The 22,202-nt window shown below is 39.1% G+C and overlaps 1 protein-coding gene across 1 annotated transcript in view; it reads left to right on the top strand.

Moving 5' to 3' along the window:
* LOC126259433 (serine/threonine-protein kinase unc-51) overlaps positions 1 to 22,202 on the top strand; it is a 176,981-nt gene that overhangs the window by 58,254 nt on the left and 96,525 nt on the right. Inside the window, exons 9-11 of the mRNA XM_049956246.1 lie at positions 2,835 to 2,995; positions 4,314 to 4,486; positions 20,606 to 20,695. Coding sequence (XP_049812203.1) covers positions 2,835 to 2,995; positions 4,314 to 4,486; positions 20,606 to 20,695 — 424 coding nt within the window. The remainder of the gene's footprint in view (positions 1 to 2,834; positions 2,996 to 4,313; positions 4,487 to 20,605; positions 20,696 to 22,202) is intronic.

Below are 22,202 nucleotides of genomic sequence, written 5' to 3'. Positions count from 1 at the left end.
ATGTATGGAAGTAAACATGGATGATACAGTTTCGAGAAAAAGACAATAGAAGCTTTCAAAATGTGGGATTACAGAAGTATGCTGAAGATGAGATGGGTTGATCATGTAACTAATGAGGAAATAGTGAATAGAATTGGGGAGACAAGAAATTTGTGACACAACTTGACCAAAAGAAGGAGTTCATTAATAGGACACATCCTAAGGCATCAAGGGATCACTAATTTAGTATTTTTAGTATTGGAAGGAAGCGTGGAGAATAAAAAATCATAGAGGGAGACCAAGAGGCGAATACAGTGAGCAGATTCAGAAAGATGTAGATTGCAGTATTTATTCAGAGATGAAGAGGCTCGCCCAGAATAGGATAGCATGGGGAGCTGCATCAGAGCAGTCTTTGGACTGAATACAACAACAACTATAACAACACCATAAAAATAACTGGTTGGTGGTCCTGACTGCATAAAAGGTTAAGCAGAAGCTGCAGTGAACTTTGCATAAGTTGTGCCTCCTTTAGAAGGGGCCCTGTGTCTGACGAGATAGGCCATGCGTAGGACCAGACTGGATTTCATTTCACCTCTTTGTTCCCCTCCCCTCTCCTTATCACCCACTCTACCGAACACAACTGCCATGTTTTTAGTTTACTGCTAAATTTCCCAACTATATGGTGAGTAGTTACCTTCATTGTTTCTCCTAGATTTAATGGTGAAATTAGAACTTTTGCAAATTATCAGTCAGGATCACAAAATTATTTAAGCTGTGTAGAATATCATCTTCATTTTACCTGCCACCATTGTAAGAATCTACATGAATGCAACACATACAATTTATTGCATGAGGAATATTACCCCTCTGCCCCCATCACCATACTCAATAAGATGACATCCATAATAAGTACCATTTTGTTTCTATTTTTGATAACCATAATGGCATTAGAAGCTTTTGAGATGTTCCTCTTGATAATTTACCATGAGTTACATACACATCTTCACCTTTCAGATGACTCTAAACTATTTAAACAATGTTACAGTGAGAACACAGAAATTTTACTGTTAAGACTTCAAGGAAAAAAAAAAAAAAAAAAAAAAAAAAAAAGGCTGACAGGTGTGAATACTACGAATCCTCAGTTTTCATTAAGTCATGCTTTGCTTGCAAGAGAGATAGTGTGTGTGTGTGTGTGTGTGTGTGTGTGTGTGAGAGAGAGAGAGAGAGAGAGAGAGAGAGAGAGAGAGAGAGAGAGAGAGAGAGCGCACCTTATTAGAAGCCAAACTCAAGGAAGATCAGTTGGGGTTCCAGAGAAACATACAAAAAGTGAGGCATTACTGACTGTAAAACTTACCCTAGAAGATGGGTTGAGGAAGGATAAATCTACCTTTGACAATTATAGATTAGGAGAAAGCTTTTGATAATGTTGACAGAACTACAATTTTTAAAATTCTGAAGTTAGCTCAGGGGAAATAAAGTGAGTGAAAGATTGTTTACAGATTGTACAGAAACCAGACTTCAGTTGTGATAGTTGAAGGACAGGAAAGGAGTGAAACAGGGTTGTTGTCTAGTCCCAAAATTATTCAATCTGTACATTGAGCAAACTGTGCAGAATCTGAAAGAGAAATTTGGAAATGGAATTAAAGTTAAGGAAAAAGAAACAAAAACTAAGGTTTGCTGATAATGATGTAATTCTGTCAGAGACGACATAGGATTTGGAATACCAGTTGAACAGAATGGACAGTGTCTTGGAAAGAGGTTATAAGATGAACATCAGCAAAAGCAAAGCAATGGTAATGGAGTGTAATCACATTAAATCAGTGATGCTGAGCAAATTAAATTTGAAAACGAGAATGTAAAATTAGTAGACAAACTTTCCTATTTAAGCAGTAGTGATGATCAAAATAGAAAAGATATAAAATACATTGTGACAGTAGCAAGAAAAGAATTAAAAAGGAATTTGTTAACAACTAATATAAATTTAAATGTTTGGAAGTTTTTTCTGAAGGTATTTGTCTGATTTGTAGCCTTGCACAGAAATGTAACATTGACGATAAGCAGTTCAGACAAGAAGAGAATAGAAGCTTTTGAAGCACAGTGCTGTAGAGGAATGCCAAAAATTAGATGGATAGTTTGATTTACAAATTGAGGACATATGAAATCGAATTTGGGGGAAAAAATAAATTTAAGGTACTACTTGACTCCAAGAAGGGATAGGTTGATAGGACATATCCTGAAGCATCAAGGAATTGTCTGTTTGGTAATGGAAAGAGGGGGGGGGGGGGGGGGATTCAATACAATACTTGTATAAGCTGTGGTAGGTATTTAGGAGTGAAGAGACTTGCACAGGATAGACAAGCAGTGAGACCTACATCAAACCAGTCTCCAGACTGAAGGGCACCACCACCACCACCACCACCACCAACAACAACAACAACAACACATACATTTAATGCTGTATGCAGAAGGAAAGAAGTTAATGGTATTTCACAATGAACAAAACTGCACATATAAAGACACTTGGTCAAATGGCCATATCATTTGTGTGTGTGTGTGTGTGTGTGTGTGTGTGTGTGTTTTCTGCACATTTGCCTGAAACTTACTTGTAGGTAATTATCGCTGGAAAAAAAAGTAAAGAATTGTAACAAAACTGTATTGGTCTTCGCTCCACAGTACCCATTCTTCAAAAATGCCTTTTTGTGGACTATGTGTCAAACATAACTCGTGTGCAGTTGTTTGACTTATTCACTGTTTAAACACCGCCTAAATGGATAAAGTTCTGTAAATTTTGAAGATTTATTATAAAGACACTTGTATACGCACACATCATTAGAGGGACTTCTGGTCTTTTCTAGGCTCCAGAAGTTATAATGTCTCTCCAGTATGATGCGAAGGCTGATCTGTGGAGCTTGGGCACAATTGTTTTCCAATGTCTGACTGGAAAGGCTCCATTTCAGGCCCAAACTCCACCTGCTCTCAAACAATTTTATGAGAAAAATGGAAATTTGTCTCCAAAGTAAGTATTTCTGCTTCAGATTTCTTAATCCTAGATTGTTGTCATTGTAGTACTTAGAAAACTGAAAATGGGGAAACATATCATATCTAATTTATTTGAATGTCATTTATAAATAGAAAAAGAATTGAAACTTCCTAGCAGATTAAAACTATGTGCTGCACTGTGACTCAAACCTGACCCCTTTACCCTTCACAAAAGAAAAAGGGTCCCAGGTTCGAGTCTCAGACTGGCACACAATTTCAATCTGTAAAGAAGTTTCAGATTGGTGCAAATTCTGTTGTAAAGTAAAAATTGATTCAACGAAAAAGAAATATTCCATCCTCTAAATGAATATTCCTAAATGTGTTCCCTTGTAGTAACAGATTGATATAGTAACCTCATTTGCAGTCAATTTTCTTATTGCTTTTTTTTCTTTGTCTTGGTCATGTGATACCTTTCTATTATTTCTCACATAATTATTCCTTTTCTCTGGTCTGTGATAGCTCCCTCCCCCTTCATCCCACTCTCCCTTACTTCCACACTCCTTACTGCCACTCTCCTTTCCTCCTCCCTTATAAGTCCTTTCCATCCTTCATTAATGCTTATGATGTTTCATTAAACTCTGCAACTTCTCTTCAGGTATTTAACTATATAAATTTATTAACTGGAGAAGCTGTTGATCAGGCTTGTAGGTACTGCAAATTAACTTTTTCTAATTATCCTCTACATTTTAACTAATATAATGTGTACCCTACAAAAACTTACAGAAAAGAGCCCTTTTGGTAAGTCCATTTGTGGTTAGGTCTTTGTGGAAGTCTTTTCTGTAACACTAACTTCGTAGAATCCATAGAACATTCAAAGATATTAAGTAAAGAAAAAGCATACAATATAGTAACTTTGCTCCGTAGTGTAATATATTGTTGGATATATGCCTAAACATGTACACTCTGTTCAAAATAGGCATGATTCCTAAATCAAAGGAAAAATTCAGTTTATCATTGTTGGTTGAATTTTGTGTAATCTGTCTTTCTGTTAGTGTCTCTGTTGAATTTTATTTCAAATGTTTCTGATATGTTTCTGTTGTGTACGACACTGAAGCTACTTTTTGTGTTTTGGCATAACTAACGGGAAACATTTCGAAGTTCAACAACACACTTTTATATCTGATAACAATTGTACCATCATTTTAACATTGTATTTAAAGCTTGTGTGTGTGGTTATTAGCAGAGATATTACTTAACTCATTGAGATATTACAAGAATAATGGCTATGGCTATAGTGTGTTACCCATGCAGTTTCAGCAGTTGTGTACAAATGGCTTTTGAATTTCTCTTGAAAGGATACCACCAGGAACATCACCAGAATTAACCGATCTCTTGATGGGGCTGTTGCGACGTAATGCTAGGGACCGCATGAATTTTGACACATTTTTTAATCATCCGTTCTTGAAAAGACATTCAGAGCCTGTTCCCACCCCAGCTCCACCACCACCGCCGTCCTGTACTCTACCTGGTGAGTACAGTTTGTAGTATGTTAGGACACCTCATTAGTCATGTAAAATGTTGTTTTTATGTATCTTGACTTAATTATTTTTTGTAAGAATTATTTTTTTCCCACATCATGTAGGGCTGAGAGGAGCAACATATAGTTATTTAGGGAAAAGGCTTGTTCAGGAGTTCTTTCTTTTATATTTCAAGTGATATTTTCCATTCTTTCAAAAGTTGTATGCAGGTTATGTAATTATTTGTTTATATAGTTAAAACTGAGAATTGCTGGTGATTTAAACAGTCCAAAGAGATGTTCTGTCTGTCTTAGCGTACAGGCTGTGATTAATTAATATTTACAATGTCCTGGAAGGAAACGTCGAGTATAGACTTCAGTGTCAGGAAGTCGTTTCTGAAAGTATTTGTATGGAGTGTAGCCATGTATGGAAGTGAAACATGGACGATAACTAGTTTGGACAAGAAGAGAATAGAAGCTTTCGAAATGTGGTGCTACAGAAGAATGCTGAAGATAAGGTGGGTAGATCACATAACTAATGAGGAGGTGTTGAATAGGATTGGGGAGAAGAGAAGTTTGTGGCACAACTTGACTAGAAGAAGGGATCGGTTGGTAGGACGTGTTTTGAGGCATCAAGGGATCACAAATTTAGCATTGGAGGGCAGCGTGGAGGGTAAAAATCGTAGAGGGAGACCAAAAGATGAATACACTAAGCAGATTCAGAAGGATGTAGGTTGCAGTAGGTACTGGGAGATGAAGAAGCTTGCACAGGATAGAGTAGCATGGAGAGCTGCATCAAACCAGTCTCAGGACTGAAGACCACAACAACAACAACAACAACAACTGGAAGGAAACCTCCAAAGACAGATTAAATGGCTTAAAAACATACATTTAGTGCTAAAAAAAATCCTTGGTGGAATATAAAAAAACTGAATGAGTGAAGATAACAACTCATAGTATAAGTGATTGATAGGTGCATAAATTAAAATTAAACATTGATACTTTTGTACAATTTCTTTCTTCAGAGCTAAGTGGTACACAAATATGAACATTGTTACACAGCCTTCCAGTAGCTGAAAGTAAAGGAAAGTAATAGGAAGCTTGCAGGCTATAAAGGAGAGGAGCAATAATTCTGGACTGCAGACAGACATACTATTTTCTGTTGATAACGTTTGTCCCCGTAATACTGTCATAATTGCCTTGGGTGATTGTAGAACTGTAGATCTCTGTGTTATTTAATACTTGTATGAAAAAGCGTACTATATCATTATTATCTAAATTGGCTAGTCTGTGCACTGCTGTTATTATGTAAGATTTCAGTTGGAATCTTTACATGGCTCTGCAAATAGATGTTACTGATACACCAGTCTGTGAAGTCCTAAATGGGTCAGCGAGCTTCTCAAACTTCTTCCCAAGGCTGCACCTATCTCGTCTAGTAATGCCACCTGCCAAAGTCTGAGAAATGGACAGGAGCACATTTATGCAGCATTTGGAGACCGCCTTTCTGGTATTGGTTCCTGTGTAAAGATGGACACAAAGCTTGTGCATTATGTAAAAGACCTTGTAGACCTGGTCACTTTGTCTCAATTTTCTGAATAAGTTGTGAATACAGAGCAACTGTAGAATGTGTAGCTAATAGTCCTTATGATTTATGTAACTATAAAATGTATTGCACATTTTGCATAAAGTTTTTGATGAAATCAACTTTTATTTGATGAGTGTGGTATGTGCACATTGGGCACTAAAACTTTGATAAATAATGAACATCACTTACTTCTCCCAAAATTCCTGCTACCTCTTGCAGTACATTTCATCAGAAGACACATTTTCGAACCGAAGGCCACCAGTGATGTTCTCCATTTAGTTTTACTTCTCATTAACATTGAAAAAATTATATGCATTTGAGTCGGAAGGTAGATGTAATTATGGCTGTAAGGGTATGAAGTTGATGAAATTTGAACAAGGAAACATCACCAATTTGACCTCGCATTTTAAGGAGGAAGAAACACACTTGCAAGATATGGGCCCCAGCAATTAATCCTGCACAAAACTTTGAGCCGTACTTTTGATATTATGCAGTTATGATATTCCAAACTTACAGCTTTTAAACATGTGCTTTTAAACTGGTTGTCACTCACTCCGCCCCACTGCAGACACTTAATACCTGACAGATTTCCAACTGGATTTGAGACTTCTTGCAGATAGAACTCAACATGTCGCTCGTAATGGAACAAAATAACAGGTGTAAAGTGACCAAGGCAGTTTGTTTATATACAATGTAAATAGTCTTATCAGTCTAGCGGAAAGCATCGGAAACTCTTTAAGACTGTTTACAGATGATGCAGTTCTCTATAAGAAAGTAGCAAGGCCAGAAGAAAGTATCAATTTTCAGAATGCATACAGAGGATTGATGAATGGTGCAGGCTTGGGTAATTGGCCTCAAACATAAATAAATGTAATGTATTCCACATGCATAGAAAAAGAAATCCACTACTGTGTAACTATACTATTGATGACAAATTGCTGGAAACAGTACCTACTGTTAAATGTCCAGGAGTAACTATCCAGAGCTATCTCAGTGAAATGACCACATAAAACAAATAGTAGGAAAAGTAGGTGCTAGAATGCAATTCATAGGAAGAATCATAAGGAAATGTAACTCATCTACAAAAGAAGTGGCTTGCAAGATGCTTGTTTCACCGGTTCTTGAGAAATTGCTCATTAATCTAGGACCCTTAACAGATAGAAGAGATAGAGTTGACCCAATGAAGAGCAGCACATTTCATCACAGAATTGTTTAGTTGGCGTGAGAGCATTACAGAGATGCTCAACGAACTCCAGTAGCAGATGCTACAAGAGAGGCATTGTGCATCACAGTGAGGTTTACTATTGAAATTTCGAGAGAGTACTTTCTGTGGAGAGTCAGACACCATATTACTTCATCCCACATACATCTCATAAAATGACCATAATGAAAATTCGAAAAATTAGAGTTAATACTGAGGCTTACTGACAGTTGTTCTTCCCATGTGCCATTCACAAGTGGAACAGGGACGGGGAGATCGTTAGTGGCACCAGAAGTACTCTGTGCTACACACCCTTGGGCTTCCAGAGTATTTGTATAGATGTAGCTATATATGTAGACTACATAGAGATTTGGGAAATACTGTTTTGAAATTAGTAACATGCTATGTTCGTTGTGTCAGAATGTTCTGTTTACAACCTGTAGCTGATGCTACAGATGCAGTGTAAATGAATGAAATGGATAATTGTTTCATTAAAGAAGAGCATAGTGCTATTTAATTATTAATGTCACTGTTCTTCAGTTGCCCAGGTTTATTCATTTTAATTCTGAGACTATGTATAGCTGCAAAATATCAAAATGTGAATATTGTTAAAATAATAGTGAACATGTGTGTAAGATTGACATATTATGTGGTCATATTACTTACTATAACATGTGTGCTCAGACAAGATTTCAAAGCACATTGGGCGAATATTTTCACCTCTCCCTTTCTCTTCCCTTATCTTCAAAATCCCATGAATTGGAGGACTCTGGGTGTCTCTCCACTGTACAGTACTTCACACTCAATCATTAGGCTACTTACTGCATTAGGGTGTTTCTATTGTATATTGAACCAGGGACCTAGAAATGACGGAGAGGCTTCGTCCCGCTGTAGCCCTCAGAGGTTCACAACCCCACAATAGGCCACAGCAATCCACTCACCTCACCACCACCCCACACTGAAACAGGGTTATTGTGCAGTTTGGCCCCCAGTGGACATCCCCCCACCCCCTCCCTCCCACGGGGAGTGTCTCATACCAGGCAAGTGTAACCCCAATGTTTGCATGGTGGAGTAATTATGGTGTACATGTACATGGAGACGTTGTTTGTGCAGCAATTGCCAACATTGTGTAACTTAGGCGGAATAAGGGGAAGCAGGCCGCATTCGCTGAGGAAGATGGAAAAGCGCCTTAAAAACCATCCATAGGCTGGCCGGCACGCCGGATCTCAAAACTAATCTGCCGGGCGGATTCGTGCCAGGGCCCGGCACGCCTTCTTGCTCGGGAAACAGCGCTTTGGACTGTGTGGCTACCGGACGGTCTACTTCATTGGGGTGGTGCGAGTGACAAAAAACTGGTGTGCAGGAAAGTTTAAAAGCTATACCTTCAGAATGTAATAACTGTGTACTATCAGCATCGTGACCCAAATTCTTGCTCATGATTCATTGCTGGGTCTGATATTCTGCAGGTTTTCTCCCTTCTCCTTAAAATATGAGCTCAAGTTACTGATGTTCCCTTGTCAGGAATAATCCTTAACATGAATTTTATTATCCGCAGAAGTGGAGGGACAGTGATCTTTAGTTGTTTAATTTTTTGTAGCACCTTTATGTTTAGAATTTGAGGACTGCATACTATTGATGTGTCTGTTTCCAAGCAGATAATCAGCAACATAATTTCATTTTAGCTGTTAGTCCAAAAACCTGGTAAAGTTTTCTGGGATCATGAAGAAGTCTTTCAAGCATCGTTTCTTGAACAAAATACAATGTACACTTCTGCCATGTGTCGCTACAGGTTGTTTATGACACGTTTGTTGTATGGGGACATAATTTTTATTGAAATGACACAACTTCAGAGACTTCACTGATCTCAGACAAGCATGATTTTATGTATATAGACTGAAGCAACAAGTGAAAATTTGTACTAAGGCTGGGAATCAAACCCAGGTCACCTGCTTACTAGGCAGGTGTGTTAGCCACTGAGCCACCTTGGCACAGCTGTTCACACAACTCTGTGGATTACCCTGGCATCTCCCTCCTCAGTCAAGATTCTCACTGCCACCCCAATCTACTGTAAATTCCACCTTACAAACAAACGGAATTTCCAAGGCTGTCTATATTTTGGAATAACATAATAGCATCAAATGTGAAAGCAGGATCAAGCCTGAAACCCAGGTGCCTCCCTAAAATATTACAGACGTGTTCAATTTATTGGCCTAAAGATGTTTCTTCCAAAACTTTACATTTATTACACATTTACATCCCCATACATATTATATTTGTACATTCAATACTTTATACGCATACCTTTGTTCTTAATCCACATTTTTATCCTGTTTGGCATGGTTTTATTAACTTTTCACATGACATTTTAATATCATTGTCACAGTACCAGATTTCCTCTAGTTTATCCATTAAGATCTTGTTTGGTGGTTATTGTAAATTTCCTTATCCTCTGTTTCACAGTAGCCCATAAATTTTCAATTGGGTTCATATCAGAGCTATTACTGGCCAGAGCAACACTTTCATTTGCTTTTCTTCCAAGTACTTGGAACAACCACTTTTGGCTTTGTGGCAGGGTGCCCTGTCATGCATAAAAATGGCATCTTTATTAGGAAACCACTCATTTATTTGGAGGAAAAGTTCCTTTTCGAGGATTTCTTTATGTTGTTCTTGCCTCATTGTCCCTTCAACAATGTGTAATCTGCCAGCACCTTTCACGGACATCACACTCCAGACCATAACGGAAGTAAGATGCTTCACATATTGCTGCACGCACTCAGCTTTTAACTGTTCTCCAGATCTGTGATGAGCATACTGGCTGCTTTCTTCCATCACAGTGAATACAGCAGATTCATCACTGAAGCATACCTGAAGCATGTGTACAAAATTGCAAGTTAGAAAAGTTGGGAATAGTAGTGTAGGAGACCTCAACAATCCCAAAATTCAGATGTGCACTTCTTCGGTATCAATACATCATCACAATTTCAAGCCAAAACTCCTAATTTTAGAGATTAGACCCACTTAATTTACCATATCATTGCACATACCTTAGCCCAACCCTTGCTTGTCCACTGCTGAAGTTGTTTAGCCCACTGCAATCTTTCGGTTTTCATGGCAGGTGTGATTTTCTGTTTTTTCCTTGGCTGGCATGTCTTTAAACCACATTCAAGCAGTGTCCTTCTCACTGCAACAGGTGAAACTTCAATACCCAAACCTTTCACGTGATGGCTTACGCCTGTAGAAGTAAGTTTATGGTTCATTGTTCCCATATCTGTAAGTCTTCTCATTGTTCTAGGACTGATTTTTCTGTTGCGCCCACATTTTCCTTTTGGGTGTTTGGCTTGTGTTCACCACCCTTCTGTACAGAAAGTTTGATTCTGCTGACAGTTTTCTGTGATATTCTCATTCTGTCAGCAATTTCTTGCTGTGTATAACAATTTTCAGTAAGAAGTGCTACTACAGCTGGAACTTTCCAAGGTGAAACCTCTTTTGTCTGTCCCTCAACCTCGCTTTCTAAGGAAACTCCATGATTTATTCCCAAAGCTAAAAACATGTAAGTTCACAAGCCGTATAATGTCTTGTTAAAGTAGCAAGAAATTGATAGAATAAATAACAAGCTGAAGTACAGCACAAACATAAAACATTACTGTAAACACAGTTTCAAAGCACATACACAGACAACTAACACCAGCACAATTTGGAGAGAAAATGGAAAATGTTACCAACTGTGGAAAATTCAGTGATCTGAAAGTTGCTTGGAAGGGAAATTTTGTGGCATCATTCAAATCATTAAAATAAATCAATTATTACACTTTTCTCTCCTACTTTTAAACCAGAAAACTAAAGAGTATCAAAAATAATCATTTAGTCTAATAATTTGAACATGTCTGTATGTCTGTCATCACTTTAAGCATCCATGATTTGAAAATACTTTCAAACTGAAGTACTTCAGTAACAGTCTCTGGGTAGGTTTAAATTTATCTAACCCATACTATAATTAAATAATAGAAAATCTAAAATGGAATCCATCCCATATCTCACCTCCCAAATTGAAACCTTTGCCCTCCAGGAACTAGAGCTGTATGAAAAATGTCCACTCAATAGACTGTGCAAACTGTTCACTTCTTATTCATGCCTTGTACTATTTTCATCCACCATCACTACAAACAATAACCTGCATCAAATATCCCCCACACCCATTCAAAGCTGCCAGACCCTGCCTTGCAGACACATTACGTTTGTCACACACCCAGAAACTCCCACATGCCACCTTACAGAACTCTGAGCCTAAACAGACCAACAACTCAGTCGGGAACATGTCTTCCAAAAGCCTCAGTCCCACAGAAGTCTCGGCCCTGTACGATGGCTTCACCTTTTGCTCCACTTCCAAAGCTGGCCACTGTGGCCAAGTGGTTCTAGGCGCTTCAGTCCAGAACCGCACTGCTGCTATGGTCGCAGGTTCGAATCCTGCCTCGGGCATGGATATGTGTGCTGTCCTTAGGTTAGTTAGATTTAAGTAATTCTAAGTCTAGGGGACTGATGACCTCAGATGTTAAGTCCCACAGTGCTTAGAGCCATTTTTTCCACTTCCAAATTCAGTCCTGCTGGGCCTCCTAAGACCATCTCCCTGTCCCCACAACAGAAAAGCTTTTAAATAAACTGGAAGCAGTCTTGATCACTTAACTTTTTTAATGGTGACCGGTTTCGATCTTTTTATCAGATGATCTTTGGATCATGAATGTCTGCTGGAGGCGGTGGTGCATGGAAATCCTCTTGTTTGTGGCTGGTGGTGTACACAGTTTATTTATAATAATTACAGATCACTGTTTTCCTGTATAAGAACTATGTTCTTTAAAATGAGAAAAGGGATTACCTGGCAGAGAGGCTCCTGCAGCTGATGGTCTACTAGCTCTACAACAGTGACGACATACCTGAAATCCAGCAGAACTACCAGTCCCTCCTCAAATTCCTTGGTCCATCCCAGAACCTCTCCCCCGAGTACAGTTTCCAGCTCAACACAAAACCCCCAGCCCTTGTACCCTCTTTCTGCATGCATCCCAAAGTACCAGGTCACTCCAGTAAGGCTGCTTACTGTGCTGACCAAGAGAGAATCTCTGCCCGTGTGGACAAACATCTTCAGCCTATTACTAGTAAGTACTCTCTTATATATAAGGCACTAAACACTTCCTCTACTGATACTCCAAAGTTTCTTGTTCTTTACTGCCTGGCGACTGCTCATCGCTATTGATGCCACCTCCCTCTACACTGAAACCCAGAATGCTCATGAGCTTGTCACTATTGAACACTATCTTCCCCAGTGCTTGACTGACCCCTTACATACAACCCTCTTCTTGGTCATCATGACCAACTGTATCCTCACCAGCAATTACTTCTCCTTTGAAGGCAAACCTACAAACAAATATGAGCTATACCATTGGGCATCCACATGGCATCATCCTATGCCAACTTGCTCATGGACCATGTAAAGGAATTTTTCCCATCTACTCAGAATCCCAAACCCACCACTGGTTCAGATTCATTGATGACATATTCTTGATACAAACCAAGGGTGAGGTCATGCTATCTACATGCCTGCAGAAACTCAGTGCCTTCTTCTCCATTTGCTTCGTACGGTCCTCCGCAGTCCAACAAGCCGTCTTTCTTGAGGTTGACTTCCACCTCAAATATGGTGATATCAGTATTCACATCCACATCAGAACCACCAACAATGGCATGGCATGGCATGGCATGGTATGGTATGGTGTAGAATTGGGAGCCTAGAAACGGTGCAGAGGCTTCGTCCCTGCCATAGCCCGCAGTGGTACACAACCCCTACACCATTGGGCATCCACATGGCACCATCCTATGCCAACTTACTCATGGACCATGTAAAGGAATTTTTCCCGTCTACTCAGAATCCCAAACCCACACCACTGGTTCAGATTCATTGATGACATATTCTTGATACAAACCAAGGGTGAGGTCATGCTATCTACATGCCTGCAGAAACTCAGTGCCTTCTTCTCCATTTGCTTCGTACGGTCCTCCGCAGCCCAACAAGCCGTCTTTCTTGAGGTTGACTTCCACCTCAAATATGGTGATATCAGTATTCCCATCCACATCAGAACCACCAACAATGGCATGGCATGGCATGGTATGGTATGGTATGGTATGGAATTGGGAGCCTAGAAACGATGGAGAGGCTTCGTCCCTGCTATAGCCCGCAGTGGTACACAACCCCTACAGCAGTCCACTCACCCCACCGCCACCCCACACTGAACCCAGGGTTATTGTGCAGTTCGGCCCCCAGTGGACCCCCACCCCACCCCACCCCCCCAGAATGTCTCAGATGGAAAAACGCCTTAAAAACCATCCACAGACTGGCCGGCACATCGGACCTCGACATTAATCCACGGGCTAACCAGGTGGGACCACCAAAAATACCTCCCATTTGACATGGGCCACTCATTTCACACCAAGAACTCCCTTCCATACAGACTAGCCACGTGAGGTCATCGCATTTGTAGTGAGGAGTAAACTCTTTCCAAATATGCGAAGGGTTTAATTGAGGCCTTTACAAACTGGTTACTCCTCCCCCCTTATCCAGGAACAGTTCCCCCGCATCTTTTCTGTACGTCCCAGGACTGGTGCAACTGAATCACATTCTCTGCTATGGGTTTTGACTAACTCTTGCTAAAATGAGAAATATTCTCTCCACTACCATCTGCTCCTATCCTGTCAAAAGGCATCTTCTATCACATCAAGGGCAGGGCCACCTGTGAAATCAGCCATGTGATCTACAACCTTAACCGCAATTGCTATGCAGCATTCTATGTGGACATGACCACAATCGAGCTGTCTGTTCACATAAATAGCCGCTGTCAAACTGTGACCAAGAGACAGCTGAATCACCCAGTTGCTGAGTATGCCACCCAGCATGATGCACTGATTCACAGCTGGGTTCTTCCTGCCATCAGCTTTTGTGAATTGAGCATACAGGAACTATCCTCGTTCCTGTGACCCCCACTTGTCTCAACCTTCGCTACTATCTGCCTTCCACCTGCCTCTGGCCCTCTCCTGCTCCATCTTTCCAGGTTTACACATGCCTACTATCTCATCACGGCACTTCTCTCTTTTTTCCCTTTGCTTACCTTCTCCCCTCCCTCCCATATAGCCGGCTCGCTATCCTGTCCTCGTCTTCCACACATCCCTGCACAGTCCCACAGGCAGCACTATAGTTCCTTTCATCACAGCTTTGTTATCCCTCTCCCTCCTCCCCCAACTCCTCTTCTCTACCCCCATTACCCACCACAGCTGAAATTCTGCTCACCACAGTGGCAGTTGGGACTTGGAACCAAGATGACAGTGGTCGTGTGTGTGTGTGTGTGTGTGTGTGTGTGTGTGTGTGTGTGTGAGAGAGAGAGAGAGAGAGAGAGAGAGAGAGAGAGAGAGAGAGAGAGGGGGGGGGGAGGAGGAGGAGGAGGAGGGGGGCACTGCCCCTCAAAATCTCTTTAATTTGGTGAGTAGCAATCCACCCATTGTCCATACTAATTGTTTAAATATACCACAAGCTGAAGGTTTTTGTTTTGTCTCTATAATCAGGCATTTTAATAAGAGTTAAATACAAATCATCTGCTAGTAATTACAATGGTAAATTATAGCACAAGATGGGGTTAATCACATGTCACCAAGTTAATCACATGACCAGTGAGAGGCACAAAGATTGCCCGGCCAGAGTAATTTAAGTTCAAGAACAGAGCATTGTGCATGCTCTAGTTCAGAAGTGCCATGTTCACAATTCTAGGGGTCTGTGGAGCTTCAGCTTGGTGTTTACATCATTACATAGAAGCAGTATAATGGTTAGGATACAGTATATGTCGAGATTTATTGCAAAAGAATTCATTGTATCATTTCTTTTGAAAATCATTATTCGAGCATGTGGAAACAGTTGACATATAGGAACTCCATTTCGGTAGAATTATTGTGACAATAAGCATTTCACAGTTCCACATTCTTTCAAAAGATTGCATTTTATAATAGACTAATCTTTAAACAAATAGACAGATGGCCATAGTAAAAATATTGAAAAGGGATTTATTTATTTGTAATTACTTAAACTGCCACCTGTTGTGTCTAATGTTTTCAGCTAAGAGAAATGTATCAACTGAGTGGCATACATCATACATCTGCTTCAAAATGGCTGATGTGAATGTTCATAAGTGAATAATTTCTCTCTTTGAAAATGGTGCTACTGCATCTGAGGCAGGATGTCGTGATGGTATTGATGCTTCCACGGCAAAAACATAGATTAGACTATTTGGAGATAATGGCGAGGTAGCAAGACGTCCAATACCTGGAAGACCACTAGTCTCTACGTGAAGACAAGATGAAGAACTGCTCAGGGTGGGCCAGAAAACTCCATTGTCACTCATTCGAGAACTAAGGAGAGCTTCACGTTTTCTGGGCTCTTCAAGAACTGCTCTCAGAAGATTAAAGGACCAATGAATCAGGTCCTGTCATGCTGCTCCTATCAAAGAGCTGATGTCTGATGAACAAGCCATGGATAGATTACCAATTGTGAGGTACTGGGAAGATGACAATTGGAGAGAAGTCATTTTCTCCAATGAGAGGACAATAGCATCCATGAGCAGAGCTCCTGCTCTTGTTCACTGCATAGATGGGCAACGATATGATGTACACTTTGTGGCTACATGCACTAGAACCGGGTACATAAGTGTGAAATGTTGGGACTGGATGTCTTACATAAGTGAAGGAACTTTAGAACATATCCAAGGCAAGTTCAATTCAGCATGCTATGAACATTTCTTTGAAAATGTAATCATCCCTGGAGCTTGACTTCGGTACCCTGAAGGACGACTCATTTACCAACAAGATATCATCCATCACACACTAGAATTAGGATTCGGAGCTGGTTTTTAAAGGAGGGAGAATATTATTCAGTGCCTTCCATGGTCTCCAAAGTCACCTGTTCTCAAATCCATAGAGCACGTATGGGCTCAACTTTAGAAGACTCCACAGGACAGTTGGACAGACCCTCCTCCAGGAACTGCGAATCCCATATGGGATTTGGTTCATTCTTCATGGGGAGAACTGCCATGGATGAGGACTTTTTCCACAGACTTGTCAGTTCTATGCCTCAAAGGAATCAAGCTGTTCTTGATGCCATTGGCATGTAGAGAAAATACTGAAGCTATACAAGGGGCATTTGAAAAGTCCGTGCAAAAATAAAAACTACTTACATGTTTGGGGTAAATCTTTTTTATTTTTCGACATAGTCTTCTTTAGACTTCTACACTTTGTTCAATGCTGTTCTAATTTGTTGATCCCTTCCGAATAATAGGACTTGTCCAAGTCTGAAAAATATCTATTAATTGCTGCCATCACCTCCTTTTTTGAATAAAATCTTTGTCCCGCCAACCATTTCTTCAAATTGGGGAACAAATAGTAGTCTGAGGGAGCCAAGTCTGGAGAATAGGGGGATGTGAAATGAGTTGGAACCCTGTTTCCATTAATTTTGCGACCACAACTGCTGAGGTGTGTGCTAGTGCATTGTCGTGATGGAAAAGGACTTTTTGCGGTCCAATTGCCGGTGTTTTTCGTGCAGCTTGGTTTTCAAACGGTCCAATAACGATGAAAGTTGCTGTTGAGATTCAGTCATACACATACTGCAGCTACATGTACAGTAAGCTGACACAATATCAAGGAGCTACTGATTTCTTCCTTTTAGCATAACTCTCAAATAGGCGTATCGTAGTTGAAGAACAATTATTACACTGGAAACAACAGTTACTGGAAGGCACATCCACTTGCTCATGTAATCCACACATAAGGACTTAGAAGAATATGCCACTCAGCTAATACATTTCTTGTACCTGAAAACTATAGAGACACCAAGTAGCAGTCAAAGCAATTACAAATAAAATGATCCATTTTCAGTATTTTTACTATGACCATTTGCCTGTTTGTTTAAAGATTAAACTGTTATACAGTGGAATGTTTTGAAAGAATGTGGAACCTAGAAAAGCCTGCAGCTGCACAATTTGTAGCGAATTAAGGTTTAAAATGTTACCCGCAAAAGTCTAAAAAAATTGACAATTGATTACAGTTCGATTTGAACGCTCATCCTTTACGTTTTTAAACGATCAGCCTATCCACTTGGCCATTGTAACAGGTGCAAAACAATCATGGTTTAGGAATTCTGCCAACATGGAGTTCTTATATTTCAACTGTTTCTATGTGCTGGAGTAATGATTTTCAAGAGAAATGATACGATGAATTAAATTGCAGTGAATCTTGACATATACTGTATCCTAACTATTATATTGCTGAAACATTAAGCTGAAGTTCCACACTGAAACTTCTGAAATTCGGCATGCACGGTGCTCTGTTCTTGGACTCTAAATTATTTGGGCCAGGCACTCCTTTTACCTGTCATCATTCAAGTTAATAGTTTTCTAGTGCAGTGAGTAGAACAATGATATCATAAATGCTCAGCTTTGTGGTGATAATACTTTTTTTTTACACATGGAGATAACATATTCTGTGATATTAATCCAACAGAGTAATTCTTCTGTCTCGCCTTTTGCATTTGTATTATTAGGGACTGGTTTGGAGTATAGACTTAGACTTGACCTTGCACCAAACACCAAAAGAGCAGCTACGTCAAGATGATTGAAATTCTTCTGGGTGTTGTACCATGTCATTATATAAAATATGGAATAATGTATATATTTTGTAGTTTATATGTTTTAAAGTATTTTATATAATGATACAAGATCCAGAAGAATTTTAATCATCTTGATGCTAGCTGTGGAAGCCTACATAATACAACTGATCTGGCCTTAAAATCGCTAAGTTAGTGAAATTTATACTGTTCAGAACTAATAGTCTTGAGGATGGAATACACAATCATAGATAATGTGAATTATGCGTGAGGAATCACACAGTCACAAATCTTAATAATATTATTCTCCTTGATTCTGAGACTCTGTGTGGAATTTAACTCGGATGCTCTTGTCGCTTGATTGAGAAGCTTCTTTTCAGCCATCTCTAAACAACAAGGCATAACTATTTACTGAATCGAATTTGGTGCAGTTGGATTAATGCATCATCACATTGTTCCATGATATGGAGGTACTGATCAGCTTTGAAAGTGCTGTCAATATGATAAATCATTTTAGGTATTCCAGCTAAATCATGCATAGGTTGTGAGACATTTGAACATGGAACAAATGAAACTCATTGTGTATTCTGAATGTAAAGACAAGGGTGCCATTTTTATACTGTTAATTGTACATGTATATGTGGGGTAACTAAATGGCTAAAGAAATTTTGGTGTAGCAAGAACCATTCATAAGGTGCTTCCAGTGGTGTGAGCTTGTAAATGTAAATAAGGCACACAACAGTCCAGTATTTTAATTTACTGTATTATCCATAGTTGCCCTCTACAATGGTTTTAAGTGCTTTGTTTGATCTGGATGAAACACTATTGGACCCTGCTGCTGCTACTGTAAGTTGTTTGTGAATCAGTGTTCTTCTAATGTTGAAATTTTGTACATGACTGGTTATTGACGGGGCATCAACATCAAGAACATACAGTATAACCCCATTTTTACATTCCCGGAAGTAACGTTTTCCTGCCGTTTACAACATTTTTTATCATTCCCGTCAAATTTCCAATGCCCACAATGTTAATTTGCACCCGATTTTGCATCAGGATATTAATAATTTCCCCATGATTTACGCATTTTGAAAAAAATGTCCGTGAAGAAGATGATTCTGGCATGATGTTGCTATCCAGCAGAGTTTACAAATATTATGGGGGTTCAGTTTTTTGACACCAGGGCACAATTCGTGCTGTATCTCCCACCCCTGCAAAGCTCTGCTTGCTGTGGTGGCTGATGGGAGTAACTGGGTTCATTTGAATGAAGGTATGACCAATCACAACCATTTCCAACCTGTCTCTACTCCACAAACACAGTTTCGTGTTTGTTGTGATCATCATGACACCTTTGTTGAACCATAATTAGCGTTTTTTGGCATTTTCCACTTGGAGCACTAGTTGACACCGTCATTCACTTCGCATTTCTCAAATGTTTTTAGTCTAAACACAGTGCGGGTTATGTATTTTTTTTTTAACCCCCATGCTGAACAAAACGTGTTTCGAGAATTTATTCTTGTTGTCAAGTGCAGTATTTACGTATGTATTTTTTGTGATGTCACACAAACAAACAATGTGAGTGATAGTTTGCATGTGTGTGGTTTTCTACATAACTGAGGAGGCACAGTACTTGATAACCTCAAAAAGATGATTACAGTGGAAGAAATGCAGAACAATACATTCAGACACCACACAAAATACATATGTACATGTTTGCACTTGACAACAAGAAAAAATTCTTGAAACGCTCCTCTCTAAGCATGAAAAAATAAGTAACTATTGCCATTATAACAATATTGTGAGAAGGAAAGTTGCTACTCACCATACAGTGGAGATGCTGAGTTGCAGATAGGCACAACAAAAAGATTTTCACACATAAATCTTTCAGCCAACACCCTTTGTCAAAAATAAACACACACACACGACTGCAGTCTTAGGCAACTGAAACCACACTAGTGCATTATTTCATTATTTAAATAGTGAATGACAGCCACAGGCTATCAAAAACATCGATTATGGCGTGTTAAATTGAGTCAAACATTGTTGAATGTTTTTTTTTTTTTTTTTTTTTTTTTTTTTTTTAATCCCATTTTCCACCTTATGTCGCGCAACTGGTTGCACTACACACACCCAAACAAGTATCAGTCTCAGCATAGACTGTTAGCTAGTTATTGCTGTCACACTACAAAGCATATATGCTCCAGTAAGTGGGCACATGACACAGTTTCTTCATATTTGGTTTCATCGATACAGATCTTTAAAGGTCCATAAGCAATTGGAACTTAAAGCTCTGTAAGCAACTAGAATTTTGTGTTGTACAGGTTTTACTTATACACTTTATTTCTATAATACGGAAATCAGCAGCGGCATCACAGTACTTCTCTGATGCATTATGTTATCAAATAATTAATACTTTTAGTTGATATCAAAATATACCAGAAAATTATTGTTCTGCAAGATTGTTGTTCATATTTGTAAATTAAGAATTTATAGGCTGTATGATCCTTACTCTATTTTTCTTGCGTAGTTTGAGCACAGAATAAATTTCTATCATTTGGCCACAGTTTCAGTGTGTGTGCACAGTATAAGACATAGTGTTGTGTTTGTGCTTGGAATACACATGTTCTAAGCTATTCTGAAGCTAAAATGCTGTACCTTTTCTTTCAGGAGAGCTTCCTCCTTCTCCAGCTACATTGTTTGCTCCTGTAGCAGCGGCTTCTTCACTACCAAGGGCTGAACCTTCTTCACCAGAACCAGGTACTTTTAGTTTTAATTACCATTGTGTCGTTCTCTATGTCAGTGTAGTTTTATGTTTATTTTTGTGTGTGAATTTATTTTTTACAAGTAACTTTAATTTTGTAGTAACTTCTATTCAACACTAATTTCCAGTTGTTCCAAGTTCTTTAAATATCCTTTTTTTCAGTAGACTTCTTCAGCTCATTCACATCACAGTTTCTTATATACAGTGATAAATTATGTAAAAAGACAGCATTGTCTGTATATAAAACTTCAACACCACTACTCGATCATCCAGAATAAACTCATGAAAGAGGACATAGCAGGCAAAAGTGTAAAACCTGAGGAAAGAGGAAATATATTACCAGTGCTAGTCTCACACTCTTACTTGAGCTTATTTTATGGACAAATGTAGTTAGTCATCATACCAATTGCAATACAGTTTTCTTCATGCTTTATTAGCATTCATATTTCTGTTAGTTAGTCTATTTATTGGCAGAGATTAATTACTGTGGTGTCTTATACTCTTTCAGTCTTCTGACTTTCCACTATAACTAATATCACATTCATTCGATTACATAATGTTCAACACAGGGTGTTTCAGGCCCTAAGCAACAAACGATGAGTGGTGACACATCTCATATATAATTGGTCTGCCATTTATGAGGTATGCGCTTGGTCATGATACGCTCCGCCACATGGTGCCGCGCTGTGCAGTCTTTAGTGAAGTGGTTATTTTATGGGGTTGTACAAGTCCTGTAATTCAGCCTGTGTTATTGTAATACTGTATCTTCAGTTTTTGTATTTTATTAGTCCTGAATTCACATTTTCTTGCTGTTAGTACTCAGTGAAACATATTATACAGATTTCATTAGCTCACAGACATGGTACGCGTTACAGTGAGTGGAAATGGAAGAGCAGCTCTTCATATCTACAAACATGAGATTCGTAACAAGATTCCCACACCACAGTACCTTTGCTGTAATTCATGGATGCTTACTAGAGGCTGGGTGCTCGTATGGCAGTGTAGTTACAGTTGCCTGAGACTGCAGTCGTGTGTGTGAGTGGCATTTGCATGAGAGTTTTTGTGTCTGTCATCTATTTTTGATGTAGGCCTTACTGGCCATGAGAGTGTATGTGTCTGTCATATATTTTTGATGTAGGCCTTACTGGCCGAGAGCTTTATTTGTGAGAGTCTTTTTGTTGTGCCTATCTGTGACTCAGCATCTCCACTATATGGTGAGTAGTAACTTTCCTTTTCATAACATTGTTACATTCCTTCCTGGTTTTCCATTGTTTAAATTTTAATTTAAATTTATTTAAGTCCTCCTTTCTGTTGCCACTTATTTGCGCCCATTACTGATAAATCGCTTTTGGTAAATGCCAAGGTGACAGGGACATAAGGCACGTGAAATACATTTTTTAATTGTGTGCTTACTTAACAACTTGCTTTCAAGCATGTACTTTCACTTGTTGGAAGTAAATTTTTCACTTCTGAGAAATATTTGTCACCATTCATTATTTTTGT

The sequence above is a fragment of the Schistocerca nitens genome, chromosome 1 (assembly GCF_023898315.1).
Source record: "Schistocerca nitens isolate TAMUIC-IGC-003100 chromosome 1, iqSchNite1.1, whole genome shotgun sequence".
Classification (NCBI taxonomy): Eukaryota; Metazoa; Arthropoda; class Insecta; order Orthoptera; family Acrididae; genus Schistocerca; species Schistocerca nitens.
Note: the sequence above shows the minus strand (reverse complement) of the source record. Positions and strands in the feature narration are given on the sequence as shown.